Genomic DNA, 16,972 nt, shown 5'->3' with positions numbered 1-16,972 from the left:
ACAATTTGTATCTTCTAATCTACACGATCTTATGGTTTGATTTCTTCTGTTGACTGTCTTTAACGTTCTTGATCGGAGGTAAGTAAAAAAGCGATTTGCGCGTTTGCAGTACAGTGTCGATTTATATATTTCTGAATTTCTAATTAGTTGTCACCTTTCAACTCACGTAAACTTGCTGTGATAAATAAATTGCAAGAATAGTTGCATACATTAAACCAGTAAGCGAAAGAACTTAACGCGCGAAGTGCGAATCACTCCGCCCCAGTGCGGAAATTAGAAGTTACCTCTAATTGAGCAACGACTTAAACATAATCGGTATTCATTGACTCGAGATGTCACAAATAACGTAATGTCTATTACATAATGCTGGTCTATGTATTCCCTTGATTAAGAAAGGTTCGCATTTAATTCGTCTTTTGTTGCTAAAAGACACAGCTTGTGAATCGGCCTGTCGTATTCACCGTCCTGAGTCTTTATTCTTGTCTTCCTAACCAAACCATCGTTTCCTGGGTATGTTGCAATGACTTGCGCCATCTTCCATTGGGATCTTTTGTGATTTGGGTCTATCTCTAGAACTAAGTCGTCGACTTGAAGGTTTTCTCTGGTGCGAAACCACTTATTTCGTGGAAGTAGATTTGGCGCAAAGTATCTCATCCAGCATCTCCAAAATTCGTTCACGCGATTTTCTGTACTTCTTAAGAGATGTCTTGGGTTGATCCTTTCTTCTGGTTCTGGTTGAGGAATTGAAAGATGATGTCCTATTAGAATATCATTTGGAGTAATTGGCGGGCTTTCCCATATGCTGTCAGAACTTGGGTATAAAGGACGTCCATTGATGACGTAGGTTGTCTCCGCGAGAAATGTTCTCCATTGCTCTTCGGTAAAGGCTTGATTCTTGCATGTAGCGTTCAGACTTTGTCTGACTGACTTGATGAGTGTTTCCACGACGCCATTTTGATGACTGGCATGAGGGGTATTCCATTTCCATTTAAAATCGCACGAGAAATCTTCAGATAGAACACCTTCAATCTTGGGGACGTTCCAACTCTGCATTATTTCCTTTAAGTACCCTTGTGCGCCTACAAAATTTGTCCCGCAGTCGGACCAGCAAATGCACGGGTGACCACGCAAACTCGCGAAACGACGGAATGCCATCAAGAAAGCGTCAGATGTTTTGTCGGTCACAAGTTCTAAGTGGACAGCTCTTGTTGTCATGCAGGTGAAAATGATTACTTGGGCCTCCTTGAGCGTTTTACGATTAAGCTTGATGTGCAATGGTCCAAACATGTCCATGACGGTGTTGAAGAATGGCGGGGTGCCTACTGCAACTCGCAAGGATGGGATTTGTCCCATGAGTTGTTCCAATGGCTTCTTTCGGAGCTTCCTACAAGTAATGCACTTTGTGGTGAGTGCTTTGGACATACCACGAACTCCAATGATCCAGTACTTTCTCCTTGCCTCGTTAATTAGGCTTTTGTACCCACAGTGTCCGCGTCTTTCATGGAGGTCACGTAATAGCAAGATGACAAGAGGGTGATCGCGTGGAAGGATAACTGGGTTTCTTAATTCTTGTGGCAGCGATCTGACATCTTCGAGTCGTCCATGAGCTCGAAGTAATCCGTTTTCGTCCAGCTTCGGAGTTAATTTCTTGTCAATGACAGAGGGATCTAGGTGTGCCTGACTCCACTTGAATAGCTGTTTCTCCGAGCCTTGCAATTCTTGAACAGTGATTGAACCTGTCCTAACATTCTTTTTTCTCGCATTCTGAATAAATCGGCGAACGTAAGCGAGTGTTCTCCGTATCTTTGAAAATGTAGAACAGGTATTCAACAGTTGATGAAAAACGGGGTTAGTATCTTCTTCAGACTTATCCAGATCAACTTTGGTTTGAAATTCCGCTATGGCTGCTTCGTGTTGCATTGGCGTTTTAGTCTTCTCGATTTTCACTTCCATCGAGACACCAGCTTTTGCTGTAGGTTCGATGGGGGCTCTAGCTTCAAATTTAGGCCATTGTCCTTCGGGTAACTGCAGGAAAGAGGGTCCCTTTATCCAGTCTTCGAGTTGTGATGGCTCTATTCCTCTAGTGAGAATGTCGGCTGGATTGAACTTTGACCTGATGTATCGGAAGTCTTCCACCCCAACAGTTTCTTGGATTTCTGCGACTCGACTTGATACGAAAGGTTTGAATTGACGTGATGGGGTCTTAATCCAAGAAAGGACAGTAGAAGAGTCCACCCAGAAGATCCTCTTGCTGTCTTGGATGTTCGCGAACTGTAGAGACTTTCTGCAAGTTTCATATATCCTTGCAAGTGTTAAACAGCCCATGAGCTCCAGTCTCGGGATCGTTTTTCTCTTTAGTGGGGCTACGAAGGACTTGACTAAAACAGGAACGCACTTGTAACTTCCGTTCTTTAACTCCCATCGGAGGAAAATGACCGCTCCGTAAGCTTTTTCGCCACCATCACAGAATCCATGAATTTGTGGTACCCCAATCGCGTGGCTTGGTTTTAACTTGCGATCGAATTCGACTGTTAAGAGGTGATTCATGGCTTGCAAATTCTCCATCCATTTGCTCGTGACTGCTGTAGGTAAGGTTTCGTCCCAATTGTAGCCTGAATGCCATAAGTCCTGCAAGTCGATCCTAAATTTAATAGCTACCGGCATCACAAGACCGATTGGATCCCACAATTGTCCAATAAGACCCAGGCAACGTCTCTTAGTCAAAAGGTCCATCTGGTCGAGTTTGTTCCTTTTCAGGGAAAACTTGTCTGTTTGTTTATTCCATCTTAGACCAAGAAGATCTGCGCAGCGTTCACCGTCGGACTGGTCAATCACCGCACGGTTTGAATGCCAAGCTTTTATCTGGAAATGACCTTTCTTAAGAATGGCGTCAATGTCGCTGATAATCTGTTTTGCTTCCGTTGTAGTTGCTTTGGAACTTCCGATATCATCCACGTACATATGGTCTTGAAGTTCTTTTGATGCTTCTGGGAACTCGGCTTGAGATATCTTTGCTAGTGTGTTGATGGCATTCGTTGCTATGTCGGGAGCTGGCTTATCTCCAAAGTTCAACCTGAGCCATTGGTATACTGTTGGCGAGTTGCTAATCTTACTCCTCCAAAGGAACCTGTGGAAAACCTGGTCGTCGGGATGAACCAAGATTTGATTGAACATTTTGCGTATATCACCGATAAAGGCTACTTCGTTCCATCTCCATGCTGCCAAAACATCCAGGAGACTGTTGGTGTAGTTTGGCCCTTTCTCTAGGTAATCATTAAGGGACAAACCGTCGTGACCTTTCGAAGATGAGTCAAAGACAAGTCGAACTTTTGTCGTTCTTTCCGGTGTGAACACGGCTTGTAAGGGTAAGTACCATTCAGGCTTGCTGTGATCAATCTGGTCAGGAGAGACTTGAATCACGTAGTCCTGCTCTAAAAGCTTTTGGACTTCCTCATTGACAACATCGAGACACCCCTTTTTCTGGAATGACCTCTCCGTGGAAAACAGCCTTTTCAGTGCGATGCCATAGTTACTTTGTTTGGGAGGGCCCGCTTCCGTCCAGGGCATCTTAACTTGTATTCTTCCGTCAACCAGGGTAGTTGAGGCTGCGAGGGACTTAACGAACTTGCTTTCGCGTATCTCGTTTTCGCTACACGTACAAAGGTTGGTCGGTTTGACGCCAAGGAGATCTTGGTGAAGAAGTTCTTTGATGTCGTCTACGACATTTGCTGTTCTGATTTCAACCGACTGAATTATTGAAGTAGTAGAGTTGTTCTTTTCAAACTGTCCCATAACGTACCAACCAAAACAGTTTCGTTTCGCAACAGGTTCCCCTGGCTCTCCGGACACTGTGTGGATATCAATGAAGGCTTCTACAAAGTCTGTACCGACAAGGAGATCTATGGCGCCACCCGAAAGGTGTAGTTTATCACAAACGTGCTTGAGATGAGGGTAGTGTCGCACTAATTCTTTGGAAAGCGTTTTTGCTTTACTGCAGGGCCTTGTAACAGTGTACACTTGAAGGGTCTTCTTAATATCCTCGTCAGCAGGTGAGGCAACAGTGATGTCGATTATCTGTGATGCTTCACTTTTCTTCTTCCCACCAGCCAAATTCATGGTCAGATGTGTTGCTGATCCACTCAACCCAAGTCGTCTGGCTGCATTCTTTGAGAGAAGACTGGTATTGGATCCAGAGTCTAACATCGCAAGGACTTCAACAAATTCTCCGTTTCCGTTCATGACTCCAACTTTTTGAACAGGGCACAAACCAGTCATGAGCTTTAACTTTTCTTTGTGATGAACAGCATTTTCTTGGATGTTACCATTTGATGTACTCGAGGGGGCCTGGCACTGACTTTGGAAAGAAGATGCTCTTGGATTTGGACTTGAGCTTGTTTCACCAATCTTGTCATTATGAAGAGAACGGTGATGATTTTTTCTGCATTTGTCGCATGTTGAACCGTCTGGTTTCCTGCAGTTGCTTGTATGATGCTTTCTAAGGCATTTACGACATCGCCAATGTTGCTTTACAATCTCCCATCTCTGACTGATAGCTAACTCCTGGAACACAGGACAGGCAGCGAGGTGATGTTTTGTTTTACAGTTAAGTGGACAGGTGTCATCATCGGGTTCTTCGCCACTTGCGGCATTGTTCTCAGTTTTACTTGGGGTCCTGTATCGGCGACTCTCGTTTCTGTCTTCAGACACGGTGTTATTCTTGCCCCTTGAGCGGACACTTGATTCTACGTGCAACCAGGTGATGAGGTTACTGACAGTTTCCTCTTTACCTTCTCTTTTCATTTCTCTTCCAAAATGAGAATTATCGTTCGGATCGAGCTTGGACAAAAGTTGAGACATAAGAAATGGCGCTTCCGAAGACTCCAACACCGGACATCCATTATCTTCCATATCATTCGCGTAGGATGATACTGTCGTGGCGAAGTGCGTGAACGACCTGGAGTCTCGTTTTACGGGCTTAAGGCTATTTATTTCGAGGAGCAGTTCGTCCATTAGTTTACGTTTGTCTGCAAATTCTGTGTCCAATATACTCCACGCGCTATCAATGGTTTTGCAAGTTTTTACCTGGTCAGACCACCACGATCCTCTCGGCAATGCATTTCGGAACCGTTGCAGTTGTTCATCTTTATCTTGATCGTATTTCGTCATCCAATGATTGAATTCTTTTCTCCAGGTAGCATAGGATCTGCGACTGCCGTCCCATGTTGGTACCGGTAATCGTTGCAGACCACTAGTGTTTGGTTTTGACCTTAAGGTGTCCGCCATTTTCGTCACTGCTGATGTCATGGATGACATTGAAGCTGTCAAGGTCTTCAACGTTTCAGAGTCTTTTGAAGACGTTTTCGTGGAATCTTGTTCCTTTTGATAGGCAGCAAATTTTAAGGCAATCTGAAGGAAATCAGCTTTTACTTTGTCTCCAAGTTTCTTTGTTGTCAACAATGGTTCCTCCTCCGCGGTAATACCTTCATCAACCAATCTGTCTAAAATGGTTTCTTGTTGCTTCTTGATGAACCTGTATCTTGTCTCCACTTGATTGAATGCTGCCTCTAAGGTTTTTAACTCTGGCCTCACAGAAAAGATTATTTCAAATTCTTCTATTAATTCGTAGAAGATCGTTACCGCGTTTTCCATTTTCCCTGCGAGGGTCCTTGCGTCTACTTTAGGCGGCATCTTTGTAGGCTCGATGCAAAGTTCGGCGATTCGGTATCTTCGGCGTGGATGATTTACAGCATTGATTTGACGGGATCCTATGGACAAATTTCGACTGAATCGCACCTACGTTCGAGGCACTATTTTATGGCAGGATCACGCCAAGACCCTGTAGATTTTTAGACTTTTATCCGTACTAGTTGTAAGTCGTTGAACTAGTCGACTGAAAGAAAAATATTACACAAGTAGATTAATGTTTTAGAATGCCGAAGATAGGCTAAAAAGGAATGGAACTGATTTCGTGAATATATACTTACAATTTGTATCTTCTAATCTACACGATCTTATGGTTTGATTTCTTCTGTTGACTGTCTTTAACGTTCTTGATCGGAGGTAAGTAAAAAAGCGATTTGCGCGTTTGCAGTACAGTGTCGATTTATATATTTCTGAATTTCTAATTAGTTGTCACCTTTCAACTCACGTAAACTTGCTGTGATAAATAAATTGCAAGAATAGTTGCATACATTAAACCAGTAAGCGAAAGAACTTAACGCGCGAAGTGCGAATCACATTTCATATACCATTTCATCACTAAACAAATTAACACACATCAAATCAAATGTAGGTTTTTGAGGGGAGTACAGAACCAACAAATTCAACCCAAATATGACGCCGTCTGGGAATCCAACCCGGGCCACATTGCCACGGTTACGTGATCATCGAAAGACACCTCGGCGAGTTTCAGTGTGTCGGCATAGGAAGTATCTCTATCAGTTGTGTTTCGGGGCAAACCGGCTTTCTTGTGCAGGGATGGTGCAGTGGTGAGAGCACTCACCTCCCACCAATGGGGCCCGGGTTCGCTTCCAGACTCGCCGTCATGTGGATTCAGTTTGCTTGTTCTCTTCTCTGGTTGTATGTCAGAAGACCATGACCAAGGGACTTCGTGGATATAGTCAAGTCACGGCGTTTTCGTACATCGAACTCAAGGAGGTATTAGAGAGATTTCGCCTCGCGTCTTTGACAAACGTCAGGCTGAAATTTGCGTTTAGCCAAAAATCAATGAAAGTCGAGTTAAAGTGACACGGCGAACGGAAGGAAGCTGCTTCTCATGGAAGCCTGAAAATTGTCTCACCCTAACTTGTAAAGTTGCTTGGTATATTAAGAAACAGGCCTGAAATTAGGTAAAATCAAATAAGTTTTCATGATTTTTTTTCTACCTTTTCAGCCAATTAAAGCTCCTTTAAAGATCATTTTTACGATCCGAAACCTATATGGAAACGCGTTTAAAACAAATTGGTGGATCCGAAAATGTCAAGACGGCGACCAAGAGTCATTCGCGCTGATGAAATGGATTGCTGTGTATTAAAACAAATCACGAAGGCAGTTGTAACAAACGCCTCCTGATCTGCTAACGAGGGAGGTCCAAAAAGGGCCTTGCAAACAACACCAAAACAACGATTTCGATTTTTTGAACAGAAAATTAACCAACCTCATCTTGATCCACAGGCAAACAATGTTCACGTGACCTTTTTGAATTACATTCTGGTAAACAGTATTCGATTTTGAACAGGAGCCTGGAATCCACTTCATAACTCTCGTGTTCACCTAAGGGTGGAAAACATTTTGTTAGTAAAGGCGCTCCAATTCACAAGACTTCCATAACACCGTCCAGAAGTTTTATTAATTAAAGAAGCAACTTACAGCACGTGACACATTTGTATGGCGTCATGACGACGCGAAAGGTGAAAATTTTTAAGTCACACTTTTTCAGTCCCATGATCACAGGTGCAATATTAAGCAAACTCCATGAGAAGACACGAATAACCTTACTCACCTGGCCATACAACGCTGACAATGTACCCAGTCAAATATGTAACAACAAAACACACGAAACTGTACCACAGCCAAGACAGGCGGTAAATTACAAGGCCTTCATACTCTGTGGTCGGAATTGGCGGGGTACTAACAGAAAACAAAAAGAAAAAATCAAGAGAAATCACCTGATCATCATCTCATCCTACAAACTAGACAATTGTGCTTGGGGGTAGGGGGTGGAGGGGGAGGGCACGGTAGGCATAGCAAGGAGACCAACGAACCCTTGAACCATCAGAGTTCAATCTTAAGGTGCTTTCCATTTGACAGGATTGACCGGCCAGACCAGACATTTGGAAGGACTAACTCTACAACGCCTGCAAATTAACTCGTTTTGAGGATGATATGTACTTCTCCAGAAGAATGTGAAGGATTATCCCGCAAGTGTTCCTTCAAATTGTTGCATTTTCTTTGCAAACTGACGAGTCTGGCCGGCCAGTCCTGACAAAAGGAAAGCGCCCTTATTTACCTTGTTGTGTTACCAGCTGTCAAGACGCTGATAGTAGTGTTTATGGACGTGGCTGCAGTACATCCCATGGTAGATACAGGGGCCTTAGAGACAGGTGGAGGGTACACTTTTGCACCAATACCTATCCAAAGGCCAATAGCAAAGCCCATTGCCAGACCAATCCATGCTCCCTGGTGGGGTAAAAATAAAATCTGTTCAAGCAAATGCTCTTCACAGAGATCAAAAAGAATAGTAATTATTTCATAAGTTGATTTATTCCCTTGCCACAAAAGTACAACAAATTATAATAATACTAATATCATAATAATATCATCATCATCATCATCATCATCATCATCATCATCATCATCATCATCATCATTATTATTATTATTATTATTGGGAAGATGTTTACCACAAACTTCTAAGGTAAACATTAGGGAAACAAAAGACATAAAAAGTCTCCAAACTAAAAACAGACCCATGTGCAACCTCGTTCCCAGGGTCTACCTCTTCCCCAAGAGTAGGAGAGAACCCTGGGAATGAGGTTGACCCATGTGCTACAAACAATGGCAACAAAAACTACAAATTATGACGTACCCTAGAGTTTGCACGGCGAGTGAACATTCCAAGGCAAAACACTCCAACAACAGGACCTCCAACAACACCAAACACACTGTAGAATGTCTAGTGAAAAACAAAGGAACACACACCAAAAAATATTAGTCATGTAATTGCTTTTCTCATGTAGCAACACTTGGTTGCAACAGACATGGAGACTGTCTTTCACAAAGGACAATACAGGGCTTTCATTACGAGGCCTAAAATAAGAAAGCAATGAAGTAACTGGAAGTGTCACAAACCTGCAGTATTGCACCCATCTGAGTAGCAAGGAATGAAAGAGCCACTGTCCCTACACCAAATCCCAAAGCTGTAATATAGAATATACATTAAATTTTTGTTGTCATCTGTGTTGTGATGAACAGTACATGATTACTGACATCAAAATGCAGGTCCTCCCAACCAGTTTCTTGTCAAGCAACAAGATACTTTGTTCATGGTTAGTGAAAAACCACATATTACAACACATGAGAAACCACTGTTTTCTACTCCTTATTCAGTACAGTGACGAAGCTCCTTATAAACCCACCAAGCAACTTTGAATAGAGTGTAGCTTCTATCTCTGTGAGTTCTTTTCTTCTGTATGCCCATAAAGGCTTCATGAAATCTTCCAATACAACTGCTGCCAGTGAGTTGAGTCCAGAGGAAACTGTGCTGTAACAACAATAATTGAAATAAAAATACAAAGTATGAAAACACTTCATGCAAACTAAAAAGTTTCATTAGCTTTGACAGCTGTGCCTAAAAAGCAGTGTAATTTCTTCCCACCAATACGACCTTCAAATTCTGGTGATGACACCATACACGTGGCCAAGTTTGTGTTGGTTATCTACCCTTCTCGGAGGGTCTTTCTTGAGATATTCCAGTTTCCTTCCAAATAACAAAAGAATGTTTTTTTTTTCTCAAGTAGACACCCGAGATATTTGCTTACCATTGTTACCCCAATGGATGTTTTTTGGTGACTATGAGAAGAAAATGGAAGGTGGAATTGTAAGAAGTGAAAGTGTGATGATGATTTTGTTCAGGAAAAGTGTGACTTTTAAAGCAAATGTCAAAAGGCTTTGGTGAGTTGAAGGCTTCAGTCAAAGACCATTCCATGCTGGTGCTTTACGGATTTCTACAGTAACAAAATGTCGACAATAATATCATTACATTGTATAAATTAGCCAGGCACATCGACAAAGAGTACCATAAGTGTACCTGAGTGTCCCACTGAACAAACAAGCCATAAATAAGCCGGGTATAACATAGAAGGATCCCAATACGTGCATCACAAAATATGGCAGAATCTAAAAGACAATAACATTGGAATCAGTGAAGTCTGTATTAAAATCTTTTTACAAATAAGTCAATGAATGTGCTGCAAGTGTGGCAAATAATATCAAATTACCTGATCACCCTTCTTGATTAGGTTGCTTGAAATGGGATCACAGTCAGCATAAAATGCATAAATCACACACCCACAAAGAGCACACAGAGAAACAGCAAATATACTTAGGGGCAAATTGATCCAAACAGCCCTGCATTTAACAAAGTGAAAGAATCAATGCTTGAAAGAAAGCACCCTGATTTCATTAAGCATCTAAAAGTAAGGGGGACGAGGGGCAGTTTCTACATTTACGACAGAGAAAGGACTTATGCAAAAAACTGTTGAAAGTATAGCTATTAAGGACGGTGCCTACTGTTGTTATTGTTCATATGTTCTGCGCATCTCGAGGTACTCACATTTCCTATCGGCAGTGCTTATCAATACAGGGAAACTTTTGCATGTTCAAAACTATGCGGAGAAGGCAGAACTTAGCAAGTGCTCTTAGTATCCAAAAAGAAAACTGGGGGTAACCATGCATTTTTCAGAGATAATTAACAGTTCAATTTGGCAAAGAATGCCATACATTGCTTTGTATTTTAAAGATTTTTACAAATATAATTTGTTGATTAATTATCTTTGAAAAATGCATTGTTACCCCCAATTTTATTTTTGGATTTCAATAATACTTGTTAAGATCTGCTTTTCCCACATATTCAGTAAACCGTGCAAAAATACCTTTGAATTAGTAGGCACCGTCCTTAAAACAACTCCTTAGCTTACAGGTTCTACTCTGAAACCAAATGATCAAAGCCATAACATTTAAAGTGTTGAAAAATCACTGTGGAATACAGTGCTTTTGAGATGTTACTAAGTGCTGGCAGCCCGCTAATTTAACCATCTGAAACCAAGTTTTCGCTGCCTAAAATTCCACCACACTAGAAGAATTTAGAGGACTTAATTTAGGACTTTTTATCAACAACCACCATCTGGGTTTCTTTAAAGATCCAACCTATTTACAATCCAGGACAAAATAATATTGAGGCACTTTTTACTTCCATCTACTTATCTAAACAAGTGACATGTACATAATTTGTATCTCCCTGAAGTAAATCTTTGTGTTACACTTTCCCGTTCTCCCCCAAACAATAGGGAGTGTACGCAAAGACAACACCTACAGCTACGCCACAAAGCAAGAATATTATTGGTTACAAGAAGAAAAATATGTGCAACAAGAATTTCCATGTATTTCTCTGCCGTACTCGACAAAACAACAATGTTAAATCACCAAATTTTAGGTTTTGACAACAAATTATGTGGGCATATAACAATGAAACAGTCTTTTTCTGTAATGACTTTAAAACCGTTTGTACCCATCCAGTTAGAATAGCTCAGCCGCCTGTATTGTACAAGGTGAACAAGGCAGAATAATTGCAAAATACTTGTGATAGCCCTAAGTTATATTTTGGACTTCACGTTTTCATTGCCATATGCGTCGGCTTTGCTTAAACGCCTAAAATTTAATGACGATGTAATAGCTTGGTTATTTCCACTTTTCTGTGAAAAAACATTGCTTTGGGTGGAGAAAGGGGAGGGGATATTGCTGGGTGCTGCCTTTTGTTGTAGTTACTGTCCAAAAGGATGAAGCTTGAGAAAAGTTTCAACAATGATATCAGAGAACTCATCGTGCTAAGACAAAAACTGAGACAACAACTTACAGTTTAGCTTCTTTATTAGACTTGGCTGCCAGAAATCGTTGAACTGCAGTCTGATTAACAGCCCAGAGTGGAAACAAACCAAATGCTCCCCCTATAACCAAACTCCATATTGACAGACGCTGAGTAGGGTCCGGGTTTAGACTTCCAAAGTGAAAGAAATGTGTATTAGTAATGGAAAACATATTATGCTTTGTGTTCCTGTTAAACTTGAAACATGCAGAACATGCAAGTCTGTATATTAGAAGAACGGAAGGCCCTAAGATTAAAGAAGAGGGCAGAAAAGGGTGGTCAGTGACTAGCACAATCCAACCATGCCAACTTTTGCCCTATTCACCCTTTCAGAGTTCAACTTTGCAAGAATTCCCTTTGTTAACTTTGATTGAGGCAAATCTTCATCCAAATAAATCGTCAATTCCCAGTGAGGAAGCCCTGGCACATAACTGAATGCATACATGTTTCCTGTCTTATAAATAATAGTTACATGTAGGTATGTCCTTCATTGCACAGGAAAACACTGGGATTAGATGACGGAATTATTAAATCATAACCTTACTCAATAAAATTAAGTCTTTTTCCTTTATCTAGACGATCCCACACATTTCCAAAGCCTCCAACTTTGTGCACTCCGACTATGAGTACTGCAACAAGACCACCTAACATCACAACAGCTTGAAACACATCATTCCAGATTACTGCTTTTATTCCACCCTTAAAAATAAAATTACATTATAAAGATAAATATTCAAAATAAAACCTCTTGGCCCAAATGACTGATGTCAGGCAAAAAATATTATCATCATTGAAAAAAACTCAGCAGTCAACACTTACGATGGTTGTGTAAAATGTACAGACAATGCCAATAGAGACAATAGATGCCCAAACTGGAAATCCTGTCACTGTGGAAAATAAATAAATGTATATGTGAAATAAAAAGAAAGATGTGAAGGAATGAACTTATCTAGTGAGTGAATGATAAAGGAGTAAATGAAGTAGAGAATAAGTTTCCAAAAAACCGAAGGGAGGAATGATTGAAAGAATCTATGAAAAAAATAGAACTTATTCTGATCTTTTGTCTCAGAAGAATCTTCTTAATTTATATACATGTAACTATTAACTAACCTGCTTCCAAGGCTATGGCTGGTCCATACACTACAATGGCCATATAAAGAGACTGAAAAAATAATTATTATACAGAAGATACTCTTTTTGAAACCAATACACTGAAGAAAACGTACAACTAACAGCATTTCTAATAACTGTGAAAGCTTACACAAACAGCCAACTTACCGTTTGAATGATGAAACATATGCTTCCAAGGATTCGAATTCCAAACGAAAATCTCTTTTCCAAGTACTACAAAGAGAGTTTGAATTGTTTGTACATTGCGTTATTACTCTTAAAGTTTAGCTAAATACGTTGCATACAGGTAAAAATATTTAGCAAAAATGCGATGGCAAATGACCCTATGGTTCAACTCACAAATGCCAATGAAATGTTATCAGACATTAAAATTAATGGGATTTATTAGGACAGCAATTAACCAGAAGAGTGGATTTTCCATGACGAATTCAGACTTTTTGCATGCCATTTTTTTGTCTTGAAAACTGCTTGAAACTAATACACTATGGATTCTTCCCCCACTGCTCACTATCTCATTCACATGTGGAAAAATGAAAGGAAAAATGCAACTGGACCACACCAATCTCTTTTGACCTGACCTGATTATTATTATTATTATGATTATTATTATGATTATTATGATTATTATTATTTTTTTTTTTTTATTATTTATTTATTTATTTATTTATTTATTTACTTTTGATCTGACCAATTATCCCAAGGAATATATGTAACACGATTCCTTGAGTTCCTATTGCAACTGGAGGCCTTATCGGTACCTTGTTGATCATTTCATTTTTAGGTACCATGGCAGGAGACTTGACATTTCTGTTTCACATAAGGGTTATGTGGACTTTGATCAATTATAAGCCAACCACGTGGATTTCCAAAATAAAAATCAAAGGACTAAAAAGGTATGAATACGGGATAAAGAAGAGAAGATAAAACACTCGTGGCAAGTTTATACTTCAAAATAAAATAAAAAAATCAACGAATGAAGAAAATTCAGTATTTTGTAGATGATCAATATTAGTTTTACACACGAGGGCAACGCTGTAGACAAATTCCTAACTCACCTCATACGAACTGGAAATATCCACAGCGCGAAACACTGGAACAAATATCAACGCTACACTTGGAAATAAAATAACATACGATGCAACAATAAGCCAGTACTGGGTACCAAAAGAATAAATTTCAGATGGAACACCAAGAATCGTAATCGCTGACATAAACGATGCTATCAGAGAAAGAGCCACTGGTATCCCCATCATGCCGCGGTTTGCAAAGAGAAATTCTTTTGTTGTTCGTTGCTTCCCTCCAGTAAAAGCATGGTATATTCCGATGACAGCTGAAAGGAGTAACATAACTCCGAAAACGACAAAATCTATGACGCCAAATTGCACTTTTTTGTCCATTTCAATCGACGCCATTACTATACACTACTACAATACAGACAAGATCACTATATGAATGGACCGTGATAAGACGTGGGTATTTGAAAGAGTCATGAGAAATTGAGTACTTCATTACTAGAACTCTAAAAAGTCTCATTATCGCGCGCGATTTACATGCGTGCCTCATAGCTTTGTCCCAGTCTTTCGCTCACTCTTTTCTTAGTTTATCAATACTTTTGCACGAATTGAACAATTAACAAATGGTGAAAAATGCAGGGATGGCGCAGTGGTGAGAGCACTCGCCTCCCACCGATGTGGCCCGGGGTTCGATTCCTCGACTCGGCGTCATATGTGGGTTGAGTTTGTTGGTTCTCTACTCTGCACCGAGAGGTTTTCTCCGGGTACTCCGGTTTCCCCTCTCCTCAAAAACCAACATTTGACTTGATTCGTGTTGATTGTTAATTTCACTTTACAGTGTCCCCAATTAGTGCTCCAGCGCTACATCGACTAGACACTCAAATAAATTCCTTTCCTTTTATTTCAGTTTCCAGTGTTCCCAATTATAGCTCTAACACTAGAACGACTAGACCCTAGAATAAAGTTCCTTTTCTTTCCTTTCCTTTAACCTAAATCGCACTTCATCGACCCAGAAACCTTACCAGAGACAAAGAAACACAAGACTGAAGCAAGGTAAGGTATTTTTTATTTTAAATCGTAAATAGTTTTTTCGAATTTTGAGAAAAACTGTTGTCCCCATAGGAATCCTTACATTTCAACTCTTGCATAATATTTTACAGTACAAGTGAAGCTATGATCCTTGCAGTTATAAACGCAATTTAGCAATGCGTGGAGAAGCCTGAAAAATTCTGGCCCCAGTAGTTCAAAAGGTGGACAGTGCTATCCACCGGATAAATCACTATCCATTGGATAGCGCAATTGGTTTCGCTATGATTTATCCACTGGATAGTGATTTATCCGGCATATAGCGCTATCCATCGTTTGAACACTGGCGATGCCAGTGCGACGCTCTAACCAACTGAGCTATGAAGTCACCGATGTTGTGAGCTGGTCATTTCAAGTGTGGGTTCAAATGTTCCCACGATGAATGAATCAACGATGAAATGATATATGAAACGAATCATATGTTGAATTGCAGATATAAAATCAAGTCAAGATATGATCCTTGCAGTTATGACTGAAATTTTCACGCTTCTCCCTCCACGCAATTGCTAAAATTGCGTTCATAACTGCAACTGCAAGGACCATAGCTTCACTTGATTCCATATCCGCAGTTCAATAAATGATTCGTTTCATTTAACATTTCATCATAGTACAGAACAGATGCTCACATTTTGAGCTTGGGCCACCTGTGGTCTATAGAATACTGTTGGAAAACGAAACAACACTTCACTGTTTGGTCCCATTTTGAAACTTTTGCTTGTAGTGATAGTGGTGGAGTCGAATCTAAAGGTTGGACCCGAAACATAACATTTTAACAGAAAAAAAAATCAGGAAATTTAAAATTCCAGAAGAAGGAGAAAGAGCAAAACGTGATCCAACTCAAACACATGAAGCCTGGTTGCAGGTTATAGGCGCCACTGGTCGTCAGTTCAGTCTTCCTTGACTTAATTTCAAAAAGATGGAAATCCTTGGGGAGGCTTGCACTCTTCGTTATTTTGTAGACTTGCTTTTTTCTCGAAGGCATCGAAAACTTTTTGGGTCCGAAAAGCAGTTTTTTGAGACTGAGATCTGCTCTTAAAATCGATCTTTAGACGTTTTTTCAGGACCAGAAAAAACAAACCAATTGCAAAGTTTAATAACTTATTTATGGTGCATGCAAATTTACCACATGACCAAGTTCCTTTTGCATTTTTAGAGTGGAATGTTACAGGATCTCCGCCCAAGTTATAAATTTGCTGGAATCTGGATTAACAGGAAAATAGGAATAACGGACCAAGCGTCGGGATTGGGAAAACACTGGATATGAAAACACAGGTAGGAGATAACGACAACCGACTGAGCATAAATCAGACTAAACAGCAAAACGACGATTGCATGTACTGACCAAGATATTGTAACATAAAAAAAAAACAAACGTTAAATACTGTGAACTTTAAAGTAAAAAGGGTAAAAATCCTTCGAACAAAGTCAAGACTCTTGTAATATAAGTGGGATCCTGTGTCTTTGCAACGAATCGGTTAGAAGGAAGGTATAAACAGGGACGGTGGAGACGCTAACTTGTAGGGGGTTCTGGGGGAATTCTCCGCTAGAACGTTTTAAAATCTTGAAGCTCGGAAATGCAACTTTGCTTGAAATTGGGGGGTGGGGGGGAAAGCACCCTCGGCTCCGCCGTCCCTATTAGGGAGCTTAAGCACGCGCATTTTTGAGACGCGGACGGGAACCGGAAGAGAACATTTCGAGTGCCAGAACAGTAGTGTCTCCAAGACTTTTATACTTATCATCACTAATGGAGAAAAGATACTTAGCAATGTGAATGTGGTTGTGTGAAGGCAAGTTTAAAGGGAAAACAACCCACTTCCGGTTGCCGTCCGCGTCTCAAAAACGCGCGTGCTTAAGATCCCTACTGAAGCCGAACGGGTTTCAGGATCACAACAGCATTGTCATCGGATGACTTTGATCCACTTCATCATGTTCAAAAGTCCGCCCACTGTCGCTTCAAACATGATTTGTAAAAGCGAAACCGTTTGTGAAAGTTAACTTCGGAGTCCGCAATATCATAAAAGTCACAGTAAGCAAGAGTTCTCAAATTTATTTGCTGCGGTATATTACACGTGTATTCTTCGACTTAAATAACTTGTTCATT

General features: G+C 40.4%; 1 protein-coding gene across 1 annotated transcript in view; it reads right to left on the bottom strand.

The window, feature by feature from the left end:
* LOC137982847 (sodium-coupled monocarboxylate transporter 1-like) overlaps positions 1-14,304 on the bottom strand; it is a 16,702-nt gene extending 2,398 nt beyond the window's left edge. The window contains exons 1-14 of the mRNA XM_068830001.1: positions 13,828-14,304; positions 12,920-12,985; positions 12,752-12,803; positions 12,461-12,528; positions 12,186-12,340; positions 11,633-11,773; positions 9,999-10,128; positions 9,809-9,897; positions 9,138-9,262; positions 8,851-8,918; positions 8,588-8,674; positions 8,009-8,178; positions 7,502-7,629; positions 7,157-7,272 (exon numbers count right to left, since the gene is read on the bottom strand). Coding sequence (XP_068686102.1) covers positions 7,157-7,272; positions 7,502-7,629; positions 8,009-8,178; positions 8,588-8,674; positions 8,851-8,918; positions 9,138-9,262; positions 9,809-9,897; positions 9,999-10,128; positions 11,633-11,773; positions 12,186-12,340; positions 12,461-12,528; positions 12,752-12,803; positions 12,920-12,985; positions 13,828-14,184 — 1,752 coding nt within the window. The 5' untranslated portion in view covers positions 14,185-14,304. The remainder of the gene's footprint in view (positions 1-7,156; positions 7,273-7,501; positions 7,630-8,008; positions 8,179-8,587; positions 8,675-8,850; positions 8,919-9,137; positions 9,263-9,808; positions 9,898-9,998; positions 10,129-11,632; positions 11,774-12,185; positions 12,341-12,460; positions 12,529-12,751; positions 12,804-12,919; positions 12,986-13,827) is intronic.
* Positions 14,305-16,972: the final 2,668 nt, after the last annotated feature.

The sequence above is a fragment of the Montipora foliosa genome, chromosome 13 (genome assembly GCF_036669935.1).
Source record: "Montipora foliosa isolate CH-2021 chromosome 13, ASM3666993v2, whole genome shotgun sequence".
Lineage (NCBI taxonomy): Eukaryota > Metazoa > Cnidaria > Anthozoa > Scleractinia > Acroporidae > Montipora > Montipora foliosa.
Note: the sequence above shows the minus strand (reverse complement) of the source record. Positions and strands in the feature narration are given on the sequence as shown.